Source organism: Vipera ursinii (assembly GCF_947247035.1).
Source record: "Vipera ursinii genome assembly, chromosome: 2".
Classification (NCBI taxonomy): Eukaryota; Metazoa; Chordata; class Lepidosauria; order Squamata; family Viperidae; genus Vipera; species Vipera ursinii.
The window spans coordinates 153,012,069-153,039,954 of record NC_139513.1 but is presented as its reverse complement, the minus strand read 5'-3'; the positions used below and the strand labels follow the sequence as shown (position 1 = coordinate 153,039,954).

At 39.4% G+C, this 27,886-nt stretch overlaps 1 protein-coding gene across 1 annotated transcript; it reads right to left on the bottom strand.

Annotated features, from left to right (window-relative positions):
* Window positions 1–1,415: 1,415 nt before the first annotated feature.
* On the bottom strand, window positions 1,416–24,139 carry LOC310634263 (keratin, type II cytoskeletal cochleal-like). Its single transcript, XM_083352471.1, has 9 exons — window positions 23,602–24,139; window positions 21,510–21,721; window positions 13,121–13,181; window positions 11,256–11,351; window positions 9,268–9,432; window positions 8,408–8,533; window positions 5,665–5,885; window positions 4,791–4,825; window positions 1,416–2,101 (listed from the first exon to the last, which is right to left on the bottom strand). The coding sequence occupies exons 1-9, from the start codon at window positions 23,959–23,961 to the stop codon at window positions 1,911–1,913; spliced, it is 1,467 nt and encodes a 488-aa protein (XP_083208597.1). The 5' UTR covers window positions 23,962–24,139; the 3' UTR covers window positions 1,416–1,910.
* Between the last annotated feature and the right edge of the window lie 3,747 nt (window positions 24,140–27,886).

Here is a 27,886-nt window from a genome sequence, read left to right as displayed (position 1 = left end):
GTTGCAATTGTAAAGTGGCCAGTTATATGAATGAATGAATGAATGAATGAATGAATGAATGAATGAATGAATGAATGAACTGATGCACTAGATCAGGGGTAGGCAACCTTGCTCTTTTATGACTCGTGGACTTCAACTCCTAGAATTCTTGAGCCAGCCATGCTGGCTCAGGAATTCTGGGAGTTGAAGTCCACGAGTCATAAAAGAGCCAAGGTTGCCTACCCCTGTACTAGATGGACCAGTGCAAAGGATCTCCCAATCACAGCTGCTACCTGCCCTTTGAGCAAGAGCTATAAGTTTTGGATAAGTTCCAAATGGAGCATGAGTCACAAATGGGCAAGTGCAACCCCATTCAAGATTAAACATGTAAAATCCTCAGATCCAGGAGTCCAAATAACCACAGCCACACAGTCTTAGTAGATTTGAATCAGAGTCTATTTCTCTGCATCCAAATCCAAACAGCCTCTGAACACTGGGTCATGACATTAACACCATCACCTGGATGACCCAGAGTCAAGATGTATAGCTAGATACTGTCTGCATACTGATCATATCAGATTCCCCCAAACAATGGATGAAATCGTCCAGTGGTTTCATGTAGAGGTTAAAGAGGAGGGGTGAGAATATTGAATCCTGAGGCACACCATGAATGGGAGACTGTGGATTCAACCTCTCTCCCTTCTGTCAACGCTAACTAGAACTGACCACGTTAAGAAGAACCATGAGAGATGAGAGATCAAGGAACACAAGGATGGATGTGCCAACCTCATCCCACCTTCACCAGATGTCATCAACAAGCATGACCAATGCTGTTTACATACTTCTTCTAGCTTGAAACCTGATTGAAATGGATCCAGATCATTTGCTTCCTCCAATGTCTGACATTACAACAACTGTCCCTTTTTTTAGGAGACTAGACTGCAGCTGTCCAGAACTGTTGGGACCAGCAAGATCTTGTTGAGGAGGGGATACATCACTTTTTCATTGTAGGAAGAACTACCCCCTTTCTCAAGGAAGCTAATACCATCACAAGGACCCAACTACAGGTCACTTCCTGGGCAGCTTTAACAACTCAGCAAGGGCCTGAATGTAATAAAGAAGTGGCTGAACTCCAGATGGGAAGACCTTATCTACATCAATTATTTTGAAGACTTTTTAGTAGCTACTAGGCATAGAAAAGTTTCTATCTTCCTAGAATCCCAATTTATGCAGCAATGTGTACCGTAATTATTACTTGAGTGAACTTCCTGAGGAACAACTCTTTCTTTGTTTTCTTAATGGCAGCATATACTGTACCTTATGGGTCCTATATAAGTTATTTGATTGCCCGCCTTCTCTCCACTTCAGCCTGAAATAATTATCATGGTTGTGGTATCTCAAGAATTCAAAGGGCCTGGTCAACTTTTTTTTTTAAAAAAAGTGGATGATAAATGTCCATTCTTCTTAATCTGGTGTATGTGGAAGAAAAATTAAAAGAATCACGAAAGAACACCATTTAGGAGAAAAGTAAGATAGCCTCAACTTTATTTTTGCCTTTAACACTTTCGCCACTCCCAATAAAAATCCGCAAAGGTAAGAAAATGCAGCATTTTTCTACATCAAAGCCAGAGCATAGGGTTACTTTCTGGAGACTTCTGACCAAGGTTTACTCTGCTGTCAGTGAAACTCACAGCAAAGTTCTCCTTGGTCTTAGTGGGGACAAGAAGAGAATTAATTAAGGCTGCTTTAAGGAAGTAGGAAGGAGCTGGTGAATTTATAAATTTGTATCGCCACTGCTTGATATTGTGGCCATTTTGGGGTGCTGGGGAAAAAACAACCCCCTTCCCCCCCCCAGCCCATATTTTCTTTTCTGTTGCAAGGAAACGAAGAGACATTTCTTTTATTCAGTGATGACTCTTTCTTTGCTTGTTTCAATTTCTGACGCTTCTCCTGGATGTGCTCGTCACACTGTATGTCGATTTCCGGTTGCTTGAGCCAGCTCCAGAGGTGAAACCAAGGGCTCCGCTGCCCATTCCACTTCCCAGCGTAAATCCTCCACCATAGCCAAGGCCACCTCCGCTGCTGTATGTACCACCACCACCACCACTGGAGCTGAGCAGGGCTGCAGTATACAAAAAAGCATGTCATGTTTAGCAGAAAGAATGAGACACCTTGGAATGTTCTAACAAACACTCTGCCAACAACAGCAAGACGTTGGTTCTTGAAGAGAGTGGGGGCATTAACTAGGGCTCAGCAGAGGCCACTGAATTTATAATTTCATATGTATGAAAGGGGATTTGGGCCATTTTGGCCAGGTTACTCTTGCTATCCCATCCAATTGGCTTCCCTTGTCCTCAGAGAGCTCATATAGAGTGGGCTGACTTGCAACAGGCCAGTGTGGTGAAACGACATTGATTCTGGGATCCCTGATTCACCATCTTATCTTCTTTGACTAAGGCAAGATAAGGCAGCCAAAAATCCCTTTTTTATTGAAACTGATCGTGCACCGTTGGTTTCAAAACCACAAATAATCTAATAGATATTTCCTCAGGTTATAAAGATGGCTGCTTGCCAACATTCATTCAGAATACACATTCCTGTAACTGAGTTTCGCTATTCTATGTCCTCTGTTCTGGAATAAGAGGAAGCAGTTCTTGGTTTTCTTCGCATTGGTTTAAGTATTTTCAAACTGCTACCGTAATCCCACCTTTCCAGCGCTTGGTTTGTTCAATGTATTTCTATACAGCTTAGTTTTCAATCATCTGATCCTTTTCATCGGCCTTTGCTAAATCCTTATTAAAGTGTAGTGCCCAGATAGTATTCAAAGGCAATCTGACCAATGCAGAACTACTGTTTTCCATGATTTGGAAATTATACTTCTGCTGACCTGGCTAAAATGCACAATTGCTTTTTTTTTTTGCAGTGATGTTTCACTACTGTTTCAGATTCCATTTCTGATAATTCCAAATACATTTTGCATTTTTAATATTGAGCCAGATTTCTCTCCTCCTATCCTGGCCTCTTGGCTCTTGTTAAGTTTCATTCTGATGATTCCAGCCCATTTCTTCAATCTGTCAAGATTGACTGGCAATGTGAATTAACTGAGAATTAAGCACATTCATTACGCTTATTTTGTTTACCATTGTTACGAATCCAGGACACTTATAGTAGGGCTAGATTAAAAAAAAACATAAATACATATTCTGCAATCTACCTTTCATAAAAAAGCTTTTGATATGAATGGCAAAATTGTCTCTGAACCCCCAACTGAGAATATTTCTTATGAAGATATGTTATCCTTTATTTATATGTTATCCTTTATTTCTGTATCCTCAATACACAAAAGCCCTGGCTTGTCCTTTCTATCTACACCCTAAAGCGAAGGAGCATAAATTTGAGTATGGCCCCGAGAAATAGCTCCAAGTTATCAAAATGTGATGCATAACATGATAGAAGATGAAATTATTAAATGCATTCCTGTTATAGAATCCCCAACCTCCTAAACTCTCACAAGGGCCTGAAGACCTGACTCTGCCTGTTGGCCTGGGGACCAAATGGGGAATTTCCACACTGGAGGTGGCTGCTGGATTGATGACAGACTCCACCTTCCTCCCCTTTGCTCTAGGCCAGGGGTAGGCAACCTTGGCTCTTTTATGACTCGTGGACTTCAACTCCCAGAATTCCTGAGCCAGCCATGCTGAGGGGAAAGGGAGAGGTTTCCATGCTGAGCCATGCTGGCTCAGGAATTCTGGGAGTTGAAGTCCACAAGTCATAAAAGAGCCAAGGTTGCCTACCCTTGCTCTAGGCTCTCCACCCATCCATCTTTTTGGTTATCAAATTGATGTATTCTGGTTGCACTTACCACCTCACTGAAAAAAGTGACTTATGACCATTTTTCACACTTACGACCATTGCAGCATCCCCATGGTCACATGATCAAAATTCAGATGTTGGCAACCAACTCAAATTTATAACAGCTGCAGTGTCCCAGGATCATGTGATCACTTCTTATGAGCTTCTAACAAGCAAAATCAATGGGCAAGCCAGATTCACCTAACAACCCTGTTACTAACTTAACAACTGCAGTGATTCTCTTAACAGCTGTGGCAAGAAAGGTCGCAAAATGGGGCAAAACTCACTGAACAAATGTCTCGCTTAGCAACATAAATTTTGGGCTCAGTTGCGCTCATAAATCAAGGACCACCTGTATTTGTTCTATTATTTTACACTGCTTTCATTTTCTTCCTTTTTATTAGCCCCACGGTGAGATAGGGACAAACAAACAATCTCTATACTTATTTTAATTAAATCTAAGTGTTTTTCCTAGCTAGGTCTCCTACTTCTTGGAATGCAACTATAGCTACAGGTAGTCCTTGTTTAGCAGTCGCAATTGGGAACAGCAACTTGGTCATTAAGCAAGGTAATCACTAAGTGAAAATAACATGACCATGACTATGCTTATAATTTGCCAGTTTTCCTTTGCTTCTTGCTTCTTCATTCAGCTGAATTGGGGTTCTTTCTCTTTCAGGACAATTTGGTATGGGCTAAATAAGTGAAAATAAATGCAGAAAGACATTGCAAAGTTCATAAATGCGAGGACTGGTCTCTAAGGGGATTTTTGAACACTGAACTTTGGTCACTAAACAAGGCAGTCACTAAGTGAGGAATGCCTGTACACACACTCAAAGTCTAGGGGGGACTTTCATCTTGGAGAAAATTATAAACTGCTGCCGTAAGGGATGATTTCCATGATCTGTGATCCCTGGGGTTTAATATATACTGAAAAGAAGTAAAGAAATAAGTAAACTTACTCATGCTTACAGAACCAGCTCCTTCTCCAGACAATCTATTATGTGAGAAATAAGCAAAGAAGCAATTTTGTTTAAAAAAAGAAAGCAATCATTTTACTAATTGAAAGATTTTAGTCTTGGCAATAAGGAAACAAAACATTATTACCGGTAATATAAAATATTCAAAGGAGACAGCTAATTGATTCTTGCCAGTTTTAATTAATGTACATTACTGGTCTTAGGAAGAAGATCAGAATTACTCTGTTGGATGGGATTAATGATCCAGAAGATGATTCTTCCCCACCCAATCCTTTATTGTTGTTAATTGGAGACAATACGAGTAGGATAAGCTTAAAGGACAAAGCATAGGTCTTCTTCATGATTCACTTAATCTTAACCATTTCACCATTGGAGTTTCAATTAATGAAAAGTAACATTGGATTAAATATACAGAGTGATACGTAGTGGACTTTAGCAGTTTATATACAGTTTATATACTTTATACACACACGTATATTATATGCATATGCATACACACACACACAAACACGCATTTGATTGCAAGCTGCCCAGAGTTATCCTGTGGTAAGATGGGTGGCTTGCTTGCTTGCTTGCTTATTTATTTATTTAATATATATATAAATAAATAGGGATTTTTAAAAAAACAACCATTTTTAAAAAGTAAATGCCTTCTTGGCCTTATAGCAGACGTCTTATTAGAAGAGGTAATCGCTTCCATAGGCAATGATCATAAGCACTTATTTTATATATAATATGGACAGAGACATAAAATTTTAATTGGTTTAAAAAAAAAAATCTAAGCCACCCCTTGACTGAAAACTGTAGCCCTAGTAAAGTTGCTGCCATGATCAGAATATTATTTCCAGCCACATACCTGCTCTCTTCTCCTTCCAGCAGCTTTCTGTAAGTAGCAATCTCAATATCCAGAGCCAGTTTGACATTCATCAGCTCGTGATATTCACGCAGCTGGTGGGCCATCTCTTGCTTAGCTTTGTTGAGGGCCACCTCCAGCTCCTCTAGTTTCGCCTTGGCATCTTTGACAGCCAACGTACCGCGTTCTTCTGCTTCAGCAATGGCAGCTTCAAGCTTGGCACGCTGGAGAGACAGACCAAGAGGACAGAATTACTCAGAAGTTCTGCCTTTTCATTGCATCCACCAGAGAGGAGGAGAAAACAAAAAGTATTCCAAAGCCATAGCTGAAATGAGTATCGTTATGGGGAAGTCCATTCATCCTTTCTTTTTTCTTTTTTCTTTTTCTACTTTTTTTTTTACAGGAAATATATTCAGACCGAATCCCTAACTGTGACCAGAAAAAAAAATAAATCTAAAGTTGGCTTCAACTCCCAAGGCAAGACTGAACCTGTTAGGTCAGTTTATAAGAATCCAAGAAATGTTTATGGTAAAGTTACTGGCTGTAAAGAAAGCATTTCAGCAAGTAGAGGGTTTCAAGCCTTCTTTATAGATTCAATATTCAACCCTGTTTTCATCTTTTCCTTCTCAGTTCGGCAAAACAAGGGGGAAAATAATCGGGAAGTAAAGGGAGCTCCAATCGATTCTATCTCTTATTTTTTCTGCTATTGATCCCATAGAACAGGAAGGCATTAACTTCTTTTTAGAAGTCAGTGCATTCATTGAACTGATATTGTACTGTGATACAGTGCCCTCTAGGTCAAAGTCCAGCAAATGGTACTGTGTCTTTAAGAAGAAAAAAGAAAAGGGGAGGGGAGGAGGCATGGGTCAGCCGTACAATGTCTGCATTGTGTACTGAAAGTAGTTCATCAAGTAATGTACAAAGAGTTGAGGTTGAAACATTTTGGAAACTACCTGTTGAAGATCAGGAAAGCCCCCGGCAGGGCAAAAATAGATTACACTAAACGAGCCAAAAATCTGGATTTTGTAATACAGGGCTGAGGAACTTGTGCTAGCAGTCATAATCCAGCCATCTAGAACTCTTTGGAGAGGAAGCAAAAGGTTTACCCTTTATTTAAATCAATGCACAAACATCATTAGGCGCATACTTGTGATTTGATATATTAAGGTTTGGGAAAGGGCCCACAGCCAAATGGCAATGCAACTTTTTCTGTCTCTTCCCCCCTCCCAGGGCAGACCCAATTCGTGGCCCCTGCAGTCAATAAGTCAAGAAATACTTTTGCTTGGCCATCCTGGAGTACTAGAGCAACCACAATAATTTAGGCAGGAGTTCAAGAAATGTGACCCATAACATGAAAATTAATATGAGAATCAACATTAATCAAATGTCTGTCTCAAATATATGTTCACAAGGGAGCATGTGCCTTAGCCTGAGAACAACACACAGGGAGACACTCTCCCCTCCATGCCAAAAAAATGGGCCTCTGGCAGGAGTGCTTCCAAAATGACTTGTGCAAATCTTCATGGTCAGCAGTTTATCATCATCTGCCCTGGCGTTGATGGGTGAAAGATAAAATGCCTTCACATGTTGCTAGGGTCAGAAAATAGCAACGCCTTGTCTCAAAGGAAAAAGGATGGGGGGGTGGGGGGAATCTTCTAGTTATCTGCCCTTTGCCCACCATTCATGCCACAATGATTTATTACATTGCTGATCTGAGATAAAATTGCTAGCAATTTGCTATACAGAAAATGTTTAGGTGCTGCACTCCTTGTGCTCCACTCCCTCAATTCTAAGGGTGTGGAAGAAAAGTTAGTGCTAAGCATCTGGACTTCAGACCTCCCATTCATCATTCAGAGGTAAATTTGCCTGGGTCACTATGTGTGCATTGCTTCTCCTTGAATGTTTGCTTAAGTTTCCCTACCCTAAAGCCAAACACACATTATGGAGAGTGATTCACAATAGCTTATCTCTCACTTTTGTGTAAACAATCTATTTAATTTATCATGAAATATCCAATCCTTACAGGCAACCGTAAATAGATGGGGGTTGATTTTTTAAAATAAATATATATATATATATATACTAGTCAACAAACTGACAAAGCTGCCCAAGAAGAAAAAAAGGAGTGTTTTCTGGCTTGAAACACCATGAACTCAATACTTAGGTAGGTGTGGGCCAAAAGGAAGAAGACACAGGTGTGGCCAGATACCCCCCCCCCTTTTTAATGTTTCAGCAGATATAAAAAGGTAAAGGTAAAGCTTCCCCCGCACATGCGTGCTAGTCGTTTCCGACTCTAGGGGCCGGTGCTCATCTCCATTTCAAAGCCGAAGAGCCAGCGCTTGTCCAAGGACGTCTCCGTGGTCATGTGGCCGGCATGACTAGACGCCAAGGGCGCACGGAACGCTGTTATAAAGGGCTCCAATTTCTCCATAACCTATTATCCTTGCTTTTACCAAAAGAACTTTGACTCCAACCAGGTTTACAACAGAATCTCAGCCTGCTTTTTCTTGCTGCTCTTTATAATAGCAAGTAGATACATCTGGCTTTACTGTAAAAAGAAACCATAAATCCAATAGTATAATTCCAGCTGTTGTCTATTTCCTGTACGGATTTAAGTCATAAGTGGGATGGTGAGTTGGGCTGTTGGGACTGTGCATGGGCATTCTACCACACTCTTATTCCTTGAGTCTCAGTGTAGTTTTTGCAGTGAGAGAACTAGTGTCTGTTTGTTTTTTTGCGTACTCACCTGGTTTTTCACATTGTCAATCTCAGCTTGCAGCCTCAATATTGTGCGATTAATCTCTGCAATCTCATTCTTTGTGTTCCGCAGGTCTTCTCCATGCTTTCCAGCGGTGGCTTGCAAGACCTCAAACTAAAATTAATGAAAGATGCAGAAAATAGGCTGTTGAAAATATAAAGGGAGGTTGCTAGTCTCCTCCTCCTCATACTAGGCTCCTGCCTAGGCTCAGTTCCCTGTCACTTCCTGGAACTCTATATAATGTTCAAGTTTCAGAATTGGTTTCTATGCAAAGAAATATCTTCTTTGCTCCAAGTAGCAACTGATCCCTTTCTGAGGCTAGAAGGACAAGTACAAAAGGCCCATGTAAATTTCTTCAGGTGAATGAGGTATGCATGTGTGAATTGGGGGAAAGGGTTAGTAGGAAGAGTGAGCTGGAAGAGGATAAATGTCTATTAAGACAGTGTGTGGAAAACTAGGAAAAATTCAGAAAGGATAGGACCCAAACAGCACTAATCTCCATCACGTATCTCCAATGTTATGTATACACTTGTCTGATAGCTTATTTGAGAAATTTCTTGAACATTTCATCCAATAGGCATTGCAAAATGAACAGTTATAACGAAGGAAAAGGCTAACTGATGGTGATATTATTACAGCTTCTACTCAGAGGAATAGATTAAACATGTTGGAGCTAGAGATTCCAAATATGCTATGAAGGTAATAGAAAGTATCCATATTAATTATAAATTTGAGGTTCATTTGCAATATATTTGAAAATTACAATACAGCATTAAGCCATTATAAATGATCTATTGAATATCACCCAGTGGTTCCCTTGTAAACCCATATTTTCTGCCATTGTTCACCTTGCTTTGGTACCAGCTTTCTGCCTCCATCCTGCTCTTATTAGCAATCTCCTCATACTGAGCTTTGACCTCAGCAATGATACTGTCCAAGTCCAGATTCCGATTGTTGTCCATTTGGAGGACAACAGATGTATCAGAGACCTGGTTCTGCAATTCAGCCAGTTCCTGACAGGAAAGAAAAACAAAAAACCAGACATTAGTTGTTCGCCGCCCTTCCTGTGTTGTTCTGGTGAGGGTGTATAGCAACACAACAATTGAAGTCTAAAGAGAGGAATGAGATAGCCTTTGAAACCAAGCATCATGCTTCAATTAAATGTTCAATAAAAGTGACACTTTATATGAGCAATTTTTCATGGGATTAGGATCAAAATGGTAGCTCAGTATTCATTGAATTACATGTACTTTTTTATTATGTACAATGTACATGTACACTGAATTATGAGCACAAGACATTGCTATATATGGAAGAGATGGGGTTTTTTCTCCATGGGTTCTATTAAACACAGAAAATAATGAGAACAAATACCCCATTTAAGACCTGGCAATAGCGTCAATGAACAAGTGGCAGCAACTTTCTCCTGGTCACGCAGGCTAAGCTCATTGTGCCATACACATACAGAAAAACAATATTAACTCATTAAAATAGCCGGATTTGTAAACTCCTTTGATACCCAACTATTGCACAAAAGAATCATGTGAGACAAGCCAGTTGATATATTTAGCAAGGGTTTAAGGTTTCCACTACAGAGGCATTTGTACATTAAATTGTGACAGGGTTGACAAATAGCCTAGAGATTATGGAGAAAAGGGAGTTGGAACAATGAAAAGTAAATATAGATGATTACATCAGTAGAATTCCAGTGCTTGTAATTTCTAACAGCTTTGTATTCAATGTCATGTCAAGCTTGAATTTAATTTTTTGAGGTTCCTTATATGGGGAAACTGCATTTTCCAATGAAATTTTGGAATACAGAACCGCTCTTCACTTGAGCAAAGTTATCCTTGAAAAATACATTTTAGTTTAAAAATGCAGCCTACCCAGTCAAAGGATGGAGTTAAATCTAAGTAAAAGATTGCTGTAAGTGTACTTTGCATGTTGTATTAAACTATCATTTGCTTAACCATGATTTGTTGAATAAACTACAATGTCTGGGGACACACATCACATTAAGCCATTGGAGTTTGGCAGCCAATAAATTTAAACAGATAAAAAAATGTCAAAACTAAACAAATTAAATTTTGGCTTACATAGTAATATAAACTCAGTTAAAAATAGGATTCCAAGCAGACTGGAATTCTGTCTAAACCTATTTTCTTCAATACTGAGAAAATAAATTTCTAATGAAAAATTCAGCAAATAAATTCACCTACCCACACAGTGATTACATTAGGGATCAAATAATTTGGAATCAATATTAGTGACAATGTATTTTTGACAATATTTAACAATGGAGAAGATAATACTCCTCAAGGCTCAAATGTAATGGAGAACCATAATTTGCTTTCTTTGATTACATTTGTTACATCTGCATATTTAAATTATTGCTAGAAGAAAATGACCTTCCTTAGTTTTCCTTGAATAAATTTATGAGAGAATTTAATTTTCCTCTTTTTTGTGAGATGCTAAAGCTGAATACTGTCATTACAGAATGTTTATTATTTGCTAAGTTACATATTTTCTTTTAATGAATAATCTTTATTCTTCCTCTCCCTTCATAAAATAAATAAATCCTTTTCTTAATCTCTCCTCCCAATTTTTGTCAACGACAAGCTAACAGGTCGTATATAAATATTTAAATAAATTCTTTACAGGGATCACTTAATTTGTCTTCTGTGTGGAGATCAGTGTGTGAGCTAAAGACAGCAATAACACAAACATTCTTCCTTAGCCTTGCATCTTCCAGATATGCTTCTTGTTGACTGGGAGTTGTAAACCAGCACATCTGAACAGTACCAGACTGTGGAAAACGACAGTAAAGTTTACTTACTGCTTCATAAAGCGCTCTCAGGAAATTTATTTCATCTGTCAGCCCATCCACTCTGCCTTCCAGCTCCACCTTATTCATGTACGAAGCATCAACATCCTAAAAGAAACCATTAGAAGAAAAGCAACTTATGTTTTTAAGAAATGGAGAAGAAAGAAAGGATGAGATTGCTACCATGGGCAAAAAACAAAAATGTAATAGAGAATCTCATCTCTTTGTTGTTAGGTTTAATCATCCTTGTCCCTGCCTTAAAATGAAATTGTCAGAATGATCTAGCATCAATGTATACACGATACTGGGGTGGGTGCGTTGGCTCAGTGATTAAGACACTGGGCTTGTCAGCTGGAAAATCAACAGCCGGGGCTCGAAACCTGAGCATCGTGTGACAGGGTAAGCTCCGATTACTTGTCCCAGCTCCTGCCAACTTAGCAGTTCGAAAGCATGCAAATGTGAGTAGATAAATAGGTACCACTTTGGTGGGAAGGTATAACAGCACTCTGACATCATGCTGGTCACATGACTGCAGAAACATCTTCGGACATCTCTGGCTCAATGGCTTTTGAAACGAAGGGGGGGACCGCCCTCTATAATCGGCAATGAGTAGCAGATTAAAATCCATAGGGGCTCCTTACATGTGATATTGAACATGCAGCAGGTAACTGTGGCTTTTTAATCATTATTATTTAAAGGCACAATTATAACTGAGTTCACTGCATGTGGGAAGGAGAATTTTATCCTTTTCTAGTTTTAATTGCAATTGCGCTTGCCTTCTCATTCCATGGCCCAGTCACTTTTGTCAAGCTCAAAAATAAATTTCCTTTTTCTGTAATGAACTACTTAAGGGAAAAAAGGGAGCTGCAAGTAATTCATTTCAGATAATATGTAGGCCTGTCCCTAAATGTCTTGTCCATATTGATGACTCAGTTGACCTTGGGTAGGTCACCTAGCCTTGCTCTGTATCCTTTATCCTTCTCCTCTTCCATCTCATCTGTTTGCTTTGTATACAAAGAACAAGAAACACCTGTCTGCATAATATAAAGCCCTGCTTTTAATGCTGTAACTCTAGAATAAGGGGATAGGTGTTACATTTATTATACCCCAATGTAATTCTTGCATCAGGGCTATCCAACAGCTTTTTGAATCAATGAATGAAACCAATTGGCGAAAAAAGTATTCTTCTAAGGAGTTTGGTGATTGCAGCCGTGTGTTTAGTGACTTAAAAATATATTTTTTTTTACTCTTCCTGTCATTCATATGCTCCATAAAAAGTTGGGCTAATGTTTGCAAGAATCTTCCTTTCAGAATGGTTATTAAATTCAGTTTTTATTCTGTTCAAAGCATATATGTGGAATAGCCACTTTATAGTAGAGATGACAGGTTGCCCCAGTTAATATTTCCCATGAGAAAATAATCTCTGCACAGAAATAAAAACCTGACATTAAAAAAGTCTATTTCCATAACAATTTATTTTTAATAGGTTCTCAAGTTTTTTTCTTTTTGAAAATAAATAGATGGCCCTTTCCACATTGGCAGTTTGAGGTAATGCCATCATTTTTTTGTGTGCGTGTGTATAGACAAGAGCAGATGCTACCCAATAGTTTACATTTCCATAATTACTATTAAATTTCAATAAATTTGACATTTGGATATCATCACTGAAATAAATTTTTACATCCCAATGTAATGCTAATAAATTTAATAAGTAGACATAAATTTCTACTCTGATCCATTTCAATTGTTTTAAAGATACTGTTTCAGGGGCTATCCTGCATATAATGCTACAGAAATTCTATTAGTGAAATCCTTTCCACACCTGAAACTCTGCCATCTATAGCACAACATGCAAATTTAGGTTAATAGACTCTTACTTTCTTGAGCACAACAAAATCATTCTCTGCAGTGGTGCGCTTGTTGATTTCATCTTCATACCTATGATGAATGCAGAAGAGACAGATGGTTTAAATAGGCTCATGAATTAAATCATCACAGAAATTGTAAATTCATCTAACCCTAGCAACAATGATGGGATGTCCCTGCTTTTAAAACTAATCAAGTTTCCTTCCCCCACCACACTATTTTAGAAAATGAAAATTTATCTTTTAACAGGATTCTTCATATTAAACATTCAAGTTTGGGAAGTCAAATTGTGACTGTGGACATATAAATCTAGGACGATAAGCTTAGATACTGTATGTCGTCCTTATTAATAATAATAATAATATAAAGTTGGAAGGGACCTTGGAGGTCATCTAGTCCAACCCCCTGCTTAATTGTAAGATTAACTTGTGCTGTACTGAAGGGGATTTATTCCCAAATGTATATGATTACCAGGAAGCAAGTTGCTTTATATCAAAGCAGTTGAGTCATGTAGCTCAGCATCATCAACACTGACTGACAAGGGCTGTCTGGATCTCAGGCACTAGACAAATTAACCCTGGGACTATCAGCATGCACGCTCTATCTTTCTGAGTAGAACTGCACTCCCACTAAAATAAAGACATACTGTTTTCAGTTCCAATAGTTCATGATCTAGTAGATATTGGTTGCTAAGGTGGTTAAAGCTGCTATCTGGCCTATTGAATATTTGCCAACTTGTACAAAATAGGCATAAGTTTATCAAACAGAAATGCAATAGATAACTTGGAATGTTCATTCTCAAATGAATGATCTAAACCAGAGTTCCCCAACATTTCCAGACTGGCGGAGGGAATGGCAAGTGCACACACAGCTCCATTTGCATGAGCAGCATGCACGCGCGCCTGATGCTCATGCAAAGAGAGCACGCATGTGCTTGCCCGCTGCTCGCGCAAGTGGGCATGCACTTGCATGCACATGCGCTCGCCGGCCATTTCCATGGCCCAGTTGCAAACCCCTTGTGGCCCACTAGTGGGCTGCGGCCCACAGATTGGGGACCTCTGCTCTAAACAAACAGTATCTTATTTCTGAAAACTATGTGTGAATTTGGAAGAGAGAATACAGTGCTTTTGCAAAGAAGGCTGAGTGCTTGCAAGCCAGATTGCCTTTGGAATGGAAAAAGAATGTTGAACAGTAGCCTTGAAAATTCTGCCTTTATAAAAATTAGATTCTCTGCTCTGTTGAGTTAGGGTTAATAGAAATGGCAGAAATCGGGGTGTGGTTGGCAAGAATTCTGATTTCTGATCCAACAATTTTCAAACAAACAATAAATAAATGAGAAGCCACCTACTCAAAACACAAAAATGGACACATGTCTATTGTTAAGACTGGCCAGTTAACCTACAACAGCTAAGTGCACAGTCATGCTTCAAATAAATTAAAAAGTATTCATCTTTGACATGGTGTATGACAATTAAAAGTCTTGTACTGTAGATAGGCAGAGCCTTCAAAGACACAAAATGAATTCATAAGAAAAGTGGACTTCTGAGAACTACAACGTGGTCCTTTCCACAATAGACAATAGTTACAGCTTGAGCTCACTCTCTTTTTTTCCTTCCTGTCCAATACAGCTCTTCTTATCTTCATTTCACTTTCAATTTCCTTTTGGCCTCCTTTCTGCCCGGTGGAAGAAGGGGTTTGTATGAGTGTGTGTGTGTGTGTGTCCTTATATTACACAGATCTCAATCCATCATTAATCTTTTTTTTTTCTTTTAAAAAAACTGGTCTATCTTTTTTGAGATTGGGTTCTGCAAGCATGGGCCAAGCATACATTAAATGAGGAAAAGGTAGAAATTATCTCCTGGGTTGTTTTCAGCTGGAACTAGAAAACCTAAATTGATGAACAAAGAAAGGAGAGCTCTGCCTATAATTATTTCTCTTACTCTCCTTTTGGGCACGAAGACCTCTCAAATCTGTAAATTTGTTCTTTCCTGGAAGAACCTGAAACTCCTGAAACTTAACAACTGCCATGGCATTTCCTCATTGCAAAAAAATTGTGGGGATTATAAATTGAAGCAGATGAAGAGACTCTTCGGTAACAGACTCTCTCACAAATTCCAGGAGTTCATAAAAGCAAATACCATTTTAAGCAGCTGATGGCACAATTGGTGTCTCACACAAAGAACTATCCCTACTACATATGTAAGGGGTTGGTGCCCCTCAGTCATTTAGAAAGCCTAGTTAAGGCCTATCCTAAGGCTGTTCCTCCTTTTCTCCAGCCATCCATATTGTAACTTGCCTGCCCTTTGGGAAATATTAAAAGTTATTGACTTTTCTCCTCCACAGAGACACACCCTCAGGCAGTTTATCAGTTCTGTTTGCTCTCCATTCTTACTGAAGCTAGCGTGCCAACTTTCTATTTCTTAAACACTGCAGGTGTGGCCGGGTGGGCAAAATAGGCAAGGAGTCCGTTTCTCTTGGACATTTGTAAGAAGCAAAGAGCTTTTTTAGATAGGTTCAGCAAGAGGCTTTTTCACACGAGTTCAGCACCATTTGCTCCTTTGTCTCCATAGAGGCTTTCTGAATAACAGCAGGTGTGCTCCTTGGTAAAATAGAGAGCTATCAGCAGATAAAATATTAAACTTCCTTCCTCCAACTCCCTTTTTCAACAGTCCTTTGTCGAGAGATAGGAGGAAAAAAAATGACCTTTCACTTGCTAGCATGCTCTTTGTATTGACTGATTGCATGAGAAATTAATCCAGGACCTTCGTGGAAGGGATTTATAATGCTTCCACTCAAAATGGCTCCTAATGTGGAAGAGTTAGGCTATACTATACCCTTAAGTTACACAGAGGGACGCGGTGGCTCAGTGGGTTAGGATGCTGAGCTTGTCGATCAGAAGGTTGGCAGTTTGGCGGGTCAAATCCCGAGTGCCGCGTAACAGGGTGAGCGCCTGTTACTCGTCACAGGTTCTGCCAACCAAGCAGTTCGAAAGCACGTAAAAATGCAAGTAGAAAAATAGGGACCACTACGATGGGAGGGTAACAGCGTTCCGTGCGCCTTTGGCGTCTAGTCATGCCGGCCACATGACCACGGAGACGTCCTCGGACAAGCGCTGGCTCTTTGGCTTTGAAACGGAGATGAGCACCAGCCGCTAGAGTCGGAAACGACTAGCATGCATGTGCAGAGGAACCTTTACCTTTACCTTTAAGTTACACAGATGAGATAAGAGGTCCTAAGTTCAAGGTCTGCCATATCATCATAATCACGCAATAGTTGAAGTATGGGACACAGACTGAGAAAAAACTCACTTAAAATCCTCAGTCTTTTGTACAATTTGTTAAATCACTCATTGGTTGCTTTCAGTAAAAGGTTGCTCAGGTTGCTTTCAGTAAAATCCACCTCATAAGAACATTGAGTAGGAGCACTGAGAAGACAAAACAAGGATTTGTGTTTGAGCTGTGTGCCCTGCTCCGAATTCTTTAGAAAGGAATTTGACTTTAAATATAACCACATACATGGTTATATAAAGCTAAATAAAAGGCTCATAAACAACCAAGCCATCAAACATGCTAAAAACTTCCGAGTTTTTAAGAGTAGTATCCAAACTTCACAAAGCAGTAAAACTCAGTCCAACTATGTCTTTTCTGTAGCCCAAAGGAATTCAGGGGCCCTTGTGAGATTCCATTTAAGCCAGAGATTCCTCTCAATCTTGGCTCAATCTTAAACTTCTCACAACCAAATCATTTTCCACCACTATACAAGGCAAAAGTAGGCTGTCATTCATACTTTAAGAGATCAGAATGTTTAAGGAATTCCTTCTCAGTTCCTAGATTTGTCCCTAATGTGGTAATGAGATTAGAGGCTGGACTCCCCAAAACTGAAGGTAGAGTTTGCAAATAATATTTGCCTGACTAAGCCATAATTTACAGGTATCATTAATTTTAAGGAACAACCATACATCAAAACTGGCAGGTGGTGGAATATTAGAAATAAATTTTGCATATGCAGTGTTACCTAAGTGTCTATTACTGGGGGTTAGAGGTAGTTAAAGCTGTTATCACACAATAAGATATTGTGTTGAGCCAAATTATAAGAATACATCACTCCCTCAGAGAACACAGTGGCTTCCCTATCACCTCTTATTTATTCTCACTTTTATATTCTAAGTATTTGTGGGCTTTTCTAAAGCCTGTTTTAATGCCTTACTATCAGCATTTTTAGAGGGCAGCTTTAATAAAATACCAATATGAAAAAAAGTTATGCCCAAGTAGAACCGATGAAGAATCTATCAATTGTTCCATACTGTGCCTGATTCAAGACAGTTGGTTCTTCCCTTAAACAAACATTTTCCTAAGCTCATGTGACTTTAATATAAATTATCTGCTAATGTCACAAGCCAGGCTGCAGAATATTGCTACATATAAAGATACAACTCAGCAGCATAATTACTGTGGAATATATGCATATTAATATAACGGATAGTCATAGATCAAATTATAAGGCTATTTATCATTATAAGGGTTGCTTTATTTAATCTTGGTTTAAGAGTGCATAAGATTTGTAAACAATACATAAACTAAAATATGGTGACCCAGCTATCTAGGCTAATACTGTGCTTTAACTATACAGCAACCCCCTTGGATTCTAGCAATTTCTCTTTCCATTCCATACTACAGAATGCCACACAGAAAACAGCTCCAGGTCATTCACACCATTAAATCAAGGATACGTGATGGAAAGGTAGACAAAGCATTCCTGTCTCTGCCCATAAAGTACACATGCAGAGATCAGGCAGATGAAACAAATTGTTTAACACCCACATTTCTGCACCTCCAGAAACTGTATACCTGAAGGTTTTTTTTCCCCCAAGTGAATCTTTTAAGCCCTTACAATTATCTGCACACCTGCTGGAAAGCCCCTTGTATGAGATGTGTGAACATCAGGCAGAAGTGTTTTAATGCTGTCTCCTGAATGACTTAAATGGGATCCCCCCCCCTCTGCAAATCAGCAAATGGTACCATCCAAAGAGGGCTGTGTCATACTTAGATTCCATTTTGGCCAGACTCAGCCATTCTTAAGAGTTCATAATTAATAGGTTAAATAGGCTGGAGATCTTAATGACTATGTGCACATCATGCTCAACCACAACTACCCTAGTACATTGTAACCCAACTTATAACCAACATTTTTGTCACATGCACCTATAATACTATACAGCTATACTAGGACTATAACACGTGCCATTTCTAAATAGCTTGAGCCTTTAAAAAAAATCTGTCTGACAATGTTTAACCTTCAGTAATTTTTACAGCTATATGCAGCACTCCATATGTTGTATGCCTACCATCCTCTTTCCAGTTTCACAGGTCAAGGTTTTCTAAATTCCCTACGCTAATCCTTTTAGTTATCCATTCTTCCACCATCGAAGGAAGAATCCATATTGGGACATGAACATTAATGACATGAAACTTTCCAGTGGGTTGGAGCCTAAGTACCAACAATTCAATAAGAGCCTTGGTGGAGCAGTGGGCTAATGTCTCCTTAAGTAACACCAGCTGCCTGCAATTAGTGCAGGTTCGCATCCCACCAGGCTCAAGGTTGACTCAGCCTTCCATCCTTCCGAAGTAGGTAAAATGAGGACCCAGATTGTTGGGGGCAATAAGCTGACTTTGTAATAATGCCACTTGGGGGGGCCCTGAAAGCCCTAATAGGCAGGCATATACATAGAATGAAGGCTATTGCTAAGCACATTGGTTTGTGCTTAGATTGTAAGCCGCCCTGAGTCTTCGGAGAAGGGCGGGATATAAATGGGATTAAAATAAATAAAAATAAAATAATAAGCAGAAATGCTTCATCTAAATTTCTGTGGCCTGAAACCCTTTAGACATGCCAAACCTAAATCTTGTATGTATGGGAAAGTCAGTCTACTGTTCTCAAAGTAAGTGTGTGTGTGTGTGTGTGTGTGTGTGTGTGTTTTACTAACAGAGCACCTGTTTGGATCCTAGGCGTTATATGATTGACCATTAATTTCTCTTCATCTGCTATTTCTACCTATTGATGAAAGCTGGCAAGAAGTGGATACCATTCAATATCTATATTGTAGTTCACATAATTCTACATTGCTAATATTCTTGGTCCTTGCAGCTACTACATTTCAAATGCTTCTGAACTTGACTGTACTGCAGACTCTGCAGTAGTAATTACTTTCCTTGTGGTCTCCCACCAATATTGAATCAACAGAGCCCCACCCAACCAAACTGTTTTAATGAATAACAGAGATGTTCTGGAATTGTGCATGTTGCTTCCGAGTAATTTTTGAATCATGCATAGCTTTAATATCTAGTACCCTGTACTTTAGAAGTCATTGTTGCTTTGATTAGATAAAAACAGTATATGGGCAAAATGATTATAAATACATGGCATTTTTCCCCAGCCACTACCATGAATAGGATGGCTTGCTCTTCTGTATCTGCTTCATACATTTTGCACAGAAGATTAGACAGTTCACAAGAGAAAGATGTGTTGTGTGAACAGTTCGACCTTGTTTCTTTCAATGATTAAAAAAAATCATCTTGTCAGATTAAGGCTATTCCATTTACAAGGAAATAGCAATATAATGTTTATTATCCTCCTGTGAACAATATTAATACTTCTTTGATACAAGTGTAGAAGAATGAAGACTATAATATTGACTCCAAATTTCAACTGTGTATAGATTTCTTCAAATATCAAGTAAGTTATGATAACAAAAAATCCTGGGATTTACCCTTTGGTATAATAAAGGTGCTTAAATAGGTTGGCAGGATGCAATGAAAAATGCTGTCCTTAGGTGGGCTACAACTCTCAGACTTGCTAAATACAATGACAACTTGAGGACAGCATGTTGGTCTAAGCATGTTTATTCTGTTTAAGGTCCCACTCATGTTAAACTTCTATACCAGGGACTTCAAACTTGGCCCTTTTATGACTTGTGGACTTCAACTCCCAGAATTCCTCAGCCAGGCATGCTGTCTGAGGAATTCTGGGAGTTGAAGTCCACAAGTCATAAAAGGGCCAAGTTTGAAGACCCCTGTTCTATACCTCTGAGTATTTCTTCCTTTAGCATTTATTCAAGCTATTATTTTCCAGATATGTTCCAATTATATCTCCTAGATTATCAATAGGCTTTTATGGTTAGAAATTCTGGGAAATGTTATCTGAAACACTAGTTTGAGGAAGGCAGATTAGTTGTTTACTTAAATTGATGGTAAGTCCACGTAAAAAAATCTTGCTTTTACCCCGTAAAAGAATGGATAAGGGAGCAAGCCAGGGACAATACTGGGCAATGGTTGGTAACATTGTGCCAGGTTTAGATACTTATGCTGCATTCGGGTTTGAACTCTCTACGCCCGCGGTGCTGAACCTATGACACGTGTGCCACAGGTGACACGCAGAGCCCTCTCTGTGGGCACGTGCACTGTTGCCCCAGTCCTAGGCCTTCAGCTGGGTTTTATAAAACCTTTTCGCTTTATGCCTCCACCGCCTTGTGCAAAAAAGAAATAAAGATTCAATCAATTAATCAATTTCAACTTGCAGGGGGAAAAAGATCTCGCAAAGTCGGATTTGATTGATTGAACTTTTTAGTCCCACCCAGTCTGCCATAACCACCGCAGCCACGACCACCCAATGTCACGACCCCCCCAATGGGCCATGCCCACTCGGCACCCAACAACACATAAGTGGGTTTTGGGTTGCAGTTTGAGCACTCAGTCTCTAAAAGGTTCGCCATCACTGCTCTATGCTATGTACACAATTTATGATGAATCATCAGTGTTATCTTGGGTCCAATTAAGTGCACCGGTTTCCTGGATTCTGACCTGGACAGAAGGTTTGCATACTTCCCCTGTATGCCAAAAGTTGTCTGAAGCAACCTAAATAGTAGAATTACCAGATCTAGGTTGCAAAAATGTAGATCACAAAGAAATAAAAATTGCCTCTATTTGAGAGAGATGGGCCAGCTTAGAAATTAAATAAATACTAGATAGATAGATAGACAGACAGACAGACAGACAGACAGACAGACAGAGTTTTCCAGATCTCAAATAGCATGAGAATAATCTCAGCTCAATTTCTGCATGTCCTGTGCTTGAAATAAACTCTGATAATGTCTCCAGGGCTTATTTCAAACACCTGTGAGCTCATATTGCTTATTTACAATTCAATGCACATTTGTTTGAGCATGAGTCTCAGTAGGGTCAACTGGAATTCGCGATGAATTTCTGACCAAAAAAAAAATCCCACACACTTTTAGACCTTAAATTCTCTTCTAGATACTCTTCCCCTAAAGGAAAACCTGGGATGCTTTGCAAAGAGACACCTGGAGCCTCCCAGACTTCACAAAAACCGTTATGAATACATTACTTGTTCTTAAAATCCTCAACAAGATCCTGCATGTTCTTCAGTTCTCCTTCCAGCCGTCCCTTGTCATTCTGCAAGCTGTCTAGCTGTCTCCGCAGGTTGTTAATGTACGCCTCAAAGATGGGTGCAATGTTGCTCCGGGTGGAGGTCTTTTGCTGCTGTAAGAGGGTCCACTTGGTCTCCAGCATTTTATTTTGCTGCTCAAGGAATCGGACCTGACAAATACCCACAAGTGCATTTTAAAGAATAGCTGTTTTTCCAGCACAACATGAAATGCCACAAAATCATAAGAAAATGACCAGCCTGAATAGCCCTCAGCTCTCAGATACAGAGAAGAGGGTAAAAGAATGAATTATCTGACACTATTAAGTAGCTAGGGAGGGAGGGAGGGAAGCTGCAAAGGAAGAAAAATTCAATGGATAAATCTTTGTTTTAGCCGATTGGTCTGAAGACAGAATTTTAGCCACGGCTCAGCGCAAAACACATGCCTGAAATTAGTTGCGCATTTTACAAGCTTTTTGAACTTGTGATATTTAGTTTTTGCACGGTGCACAGTTTAAGAGTTCAGGAATGTTTGCTTTGCCTTTTACTGCATTTTCCTTTTGTTGGTTTAAGAACTGAGGGAGGTTACAGACTTGGGTTTCCAGCAAAGAAACCTCCTGATCAGTTTTACAGCTAAGCAGAGATTCATTCATGCACACACATTGTTCTCTAATGTTTAAATGAATAAACTACCTTTATAGGGGCTATAACATTTCAGGAGACATGTTAATTTACAACAAAAATTGAGACTAGAATTTCAATTGCTAAGCAAAGGGGTGAATAAGTAAGTTGAGCCTTATTTTCTGACTTTTTTTGCCATAGTTGGTAAGTGAACCACTATGGCTGTTAAGTGAAACATGCAATCTTTAAGCCAGTCTGGCTTTTCCCATTGACTTTGCTTGTGAGAGGGAAGCATCTGGGAAGGTTGCAAATGGCAAGAAAGACTATGGCAAGCTGCAGTTGTTAAATACATGCCCATTGCCAAGCTCTGAGGGACAATAAGGACTCCTCATTTGAAACCTGAGCTACAAATATTCTTTTCTCTTTTTTTGGTACCATTGTCAATCTCCTGAATTTTGATTACATGATTGTGGGGTTTTTGTGATGGTCATAAGTCACTTTTTTAAGTGTCATTGTAACTTCGAACAGTACCTTAACAAATGGTTGTAAGTGGACAATTCATAATGCTCAGAGCTTTGGCTTTTGGCTAGCTACCCAACCCAACCCAGAACTATTGGGCAAGGAGCACAAATGGCATCAAGGTATAGATGGCTTGTGATGAATACTTATGGGATATCTCTGTGTAGATATCTGACAATATGCTTCTAAGTATCCTTACTCAGAAGCAAATCCCTATATATATTCAGTGCAGCTGCTCCCAGGAACAAGATAATATGCAGAAGAATTTATGAGCAAGGGTATACAGAGATAAAATCCTCATGGGATGGGATCCATAATTTTTTCTTTCCTTTGTCAAGAACTACATTAACTCAAATGCATTGCAACCTCTAGGGCGCAAATATAAAAACAAGACAGTTTGGCCACTTAAGAGCCAAGCAAAAATGTTACAGAACATATCAAGTGTAATTACTAATTATTTAAGATGTGTGCACTCATAGCTATGGGTATGACCCCCCAGAATAATTTTGAACTTTGGGAGATCTCTCTCCTTTTCCCCCTGTGTGTATAACGTTATCAGCCTCCATCCTGACAACATGGGAAGAACAAAGTGAGGCATATCCAGGTTGTGAAGATGTACCGTCTTTTACAGATCGGCTCAAAAGCCGCTATCCTGCCATACCCAGCCTTAATCAAGGGATTATTAAGAACAATCTTGTGGTAAATATAGAGTCACTGAGCCATCACAGTTTAAATCCAAGTTATCTGGGTGAGAATCAAGTATCTCCTTACTTAAGTAGTAAGCCTGGAGGAGGAATTCCTAACTTTGCAAAAAAAAAAAAAGCAATGAAATATCACAGCATTATGAGTACAGTTGCAACCCACTAAGGCCCACAGGAATTTCTTGAAATCACAAAAAGGCCCGATATCTCACCTTGTCAATGAAGGATGCAAATTTGTTGTTGAGGACCTTAATCTGTTCCTTCTCCTCCTTGCGTACCTTCTGGATGGTTGGGTCAATTTCCAGGTTGAGTGGGTGCAAGAGATTCGAATTAATAGTGACTTCTTGAATACCGCCACCATATCCAAACGAAGGTGAGTGAGAGAGGGATGGGGAAAGCCTCCTGCTGCTGGAGCCCAAGTTATACAGACTGGTGCTACCGAAGGCACCCGGCTTCCTAAAGCTTCCACCCCCTCTGATTCCACGCGATGAAGAAACAGAGCTGATCCGGACATGGGAAAAATTAGAAGGGGAAGTTGCTGAACGAGAACTGAATGAAGCCAGCTGCGACATGATTGCTCAAACAGGGGTTTGCAATCTGGCAAGCTACAGATGAGGAGAGGAAGAACAGCAAGGTAGACTCAGGGGAGTTAAAAAAAAAGTCCCACTGAACCTGGAGGCTAGCACTTCCTTTCCTTTTTATCTATTAGAAAGAGCTGGGCTTGGCTTGGGGGCAGAGAAAGGATCATTTTACTGCCTGAAAGAATTGGGTGTGTCTGGCTGCCGGCCCACTGCCTTCAACCTGCCCAGCTCAGTGGAGAAGAAAGGCAGCTGGGCAAACGCTATCAGCTCCACTCCCTACACCTTGCCCTTTTCTTAGCAGCTATTGTCCACCTTCCCGGATAGCTTGGCCCCAAGCAGAATAAAGTTAATGTCTGACAGTCTTTTATTCCTGCCTTGTGGCTAAAGACATGTAAAAAGAAATACGGTATATGGGGATCAGAGAGAAGTTGTAATAATGTGTGGTTTTATGTTAAAAAAAAAAGAGAGAGAGATGATGGGGAGAATAAACCAAGGATAATGAGATCAAAAGGGAAGAAAAACGTTGTTGAACGTTGCAAATCCAGCATCTTCGATCAGGGCCTTCACTCAGATGTGCTGTTTCTGAGCCTTCTTTGTATAACATTTAAAAAGATACAATAATGAAAAATCTACCTCAGGTTGATATCCTTCTAAATAGGTTGAACAACAGATCCTATCACCTTCCAGCCATGAACAGGATACAGAAAAGCAGAACTCTGGGCTGGGTTGTATTAAACTATTGGTAATGTAATATCTGCATCAAATGGGTATAACCTAAATAAGCACCAATACTTCAATTTCTCATCATTTCCATGGTTAATAATTTATATTTGGTTTTCTTATATTTTGTGTTTTTATGCACCAGTTGGTGGGATTTTGTTCCCTCATACTGAAGGAAGGTAACCATTGATCATTTCAGCTCACCAACAGTTGACCTGAAAGGTTTTTAGATACTCCGATACAACAACAGAGGAAATTTAATCCTAGGCCTCCAAATGGAATATATGTTTGCTGAGCAAACAGCACAGCAAACATATGCTCTTTTAGTGTAATTTATATTGACTAAAGCAGCACATGAGCTATTTTGGTGCAGCTGCAATCAAACCTTCTTCCTGGACCTTTCAATCTAGAAGAGATTTTTTTTCTATAGTCCTAGATCCCTGCATTGTCTCCATAGATTCAAAGCATACTGTTAGAGAAGAAATTGTGGACTATATTCTGATAATATGAATGGACTGGCTGGATATATTTTAACCATGGCTTGTTAAACTAAGCCACAGTAGCTAGATTCATACATTGCTCCCTTATCCATAAGCAATGGTTGGTTCACACACATTAAGCCACAGCCAAACAAAGACATTGTGGCTTAATATAATGTGGCAACCTAGTCAACTTGCTCTTCAGATGTTGGTTTGGCTAGCATGGGAATTAAACCTTATGAGGAAACTCAGGGTGTATTTCTTCAGGAACTGGCTGGTTTACTACACTTGATGCATCAAGCCAAAGGAAGCAGCCTACAAATCTAATAGGGTAGCCAAAATGACCTTTTGTAAGATCTCCTTGTTTTACTGTCCTTCACATTAAATTGAAAGAATAGCTGAGTTTTAAGAAATAGTCCCTGGCCCTTTTTACATTCTTGTTACAAAGGGTTAATGTTTATTTCTGTGAGGAGAAAAAAAAACCTTTACTGTTATTTTCTGACATTCAAGGAGTTTTAAAAGGCTGACTTTTTCCTGAGTCCCCAGCAAAGATTCCCACTTGGCTCACGTTTGCATTTCAAATCCTGCTTAAGATGGAATTGGGGGCAATTCATTTCTTTGGTATGAGTTGACTCAAGAGTTATTGTGAGAGGGAAGGGAAAAAACAGATAAGAATTTGCCCTGGGAGGTTTCAGGCCAAACTTGTTATCAGAAACAAAGGTGCAAGTTGATGTTTTGGTTACCATGGTAACATCAGCCACCATTAGGCAAATAATCTCAGTCTACAGAGCTGACCCTTGGCAGTTCTGTCTCCTGCAACATGGAGAAAAGGCCTTCCTCTTTTTGATGCAAAGCTGAAGTGAAGATTGAAAATTCAGTCTTTAGGTGGTAGGCTCAGATCCCTGGGTGTGTGAACCTGAAAATGGGGATAGAAGAAAACAGGTGATTTCTCCGCACCAGTAATAGCCCTACCTAAAGCAAACATTGAGGTTTGCAAGCATGTGGAAAGTTGCTGCAGATCTTTGTAAATATAGCAACTGACTAAAAGACAAAAAGTCTTATGCTTTGCTGCAAAGGAAAAAGGGAGCTTCATTGGTGGCGAAATCTTTTTAGGGAGCTGGTTTCAACTCTTTGGTCCATTCTGTGACAAAGATCTTTGTGTATCTGCTTTGCTCTACTGTCTTCTCATACCACCAATAAGGTTGTGTGAGACAGGCATGTCAAACTGTTGGCCCACGGGCCGGATGCATCACGCCAAAACCACACCCACCCGATTGCCGGCAATGGGGGAAAAGTCACAATATGTTGCACAACTTCAGGTGACGTCGTGAGTTTGACATGCCTGGTGTGAGAGGATGAAGAAAATAAAGGAGGATGGGTGGACAATCACACAATTGGCAGGAAAAGAATGTTAAATGCAGGCAGTCCTTGGATAACTATGGCAATTGGGACCAGAATTTCTGTTGCTAAGTGACCTTGTAAAGCATGATGTCACATGACCACACTGCTTAGTGCTGGCAGTTCCAGTTGTCATTGTTAAGTGGCCATTAAGCAAGGACATCATGTGGTCACCATCTGTGATCGCCTGCCCCCTTCCCCACTGACTTTTCTTGTATTTAGTCAGCAAAAGAGGTCTCAAAGGGTGACCAAGTGTCCGTGGGATGCTGCAATGTCATAATTGTGAGCTGCACACCAAGCACCTGGATCATGATTGCATAACTATGGGGGACACCAAGATGGCTGGAACTGTGAGGGCTTGTTGTAAGCATCACTTATTCAGTGCTATTGCAAATTCAAATGCTTGTTAACTGAGGCCACCTGTATTTCTATGAAGAAGGAGAAAGAGATAATAGCGATGGTAATTATTTAATTGATTAATTGGGCCATAAAAGGAAATCGTACAACTGAGTGTTGCCTCGGAGGAAAGTCTTTGAAAATTGTACCCTATGATGTCTATGATGAATTAGGAATCAACAGTTTCCTCATTCTTTTTGCCTACACTTTCTCATAAGACACACCTTGGAAATGCATTACGGGTTTCTCAGGAAGAAGTCCAGTAATCGTGAATGGACAGTCATCAGGCAAATTCCATTCCCATTTCCATGAAGACTTTTTGCAGAGGTGACAGGCCAAAGCTTCAGAACTACAAGAGTCCCTAGGAGCTTTAGTGTGTCCCTCAGAAACATTTTCTTTAAAAAAAAATTAACATGACAGAAGGAAAAATATATAATTCTTTTTCCCCCCAATAATTTTATTGAAGATTATACTATATAGATAAAAACTAATAAAACTGCATAGTACAGGAATATATTTTAATTTTTTAAAAAAATATAAAGTGCAGAAAAGAGATGTCGGGCTGAAGTGATAAATTGCTAATGCTGATTATATTTGCTAGGGATCATGAGCGAGTTTTCTTCTTTTATCATTTCTAAGATAAAAGACACCTCCTCATTCCATATTTTATTTATTTTTTTATTTTAATTCCATTTATATCCCGCCCTTCTCCGAAGACTCAGGGCGGCTTACAAGCTTAGCAGTTTATTCTCTCTAAAGCCTCATCTCTCTATATTAATCAGCAAAAATCCAATAAGGATTATCAGAAATAATAGAATAAGGATTACAAACTTCATCTATTACACCAATCTGAATCCTTCTTATCAATAGATTTGATAGCAGACACCAATGATTTACTACAGACAAATCAATGTGCAAAATAT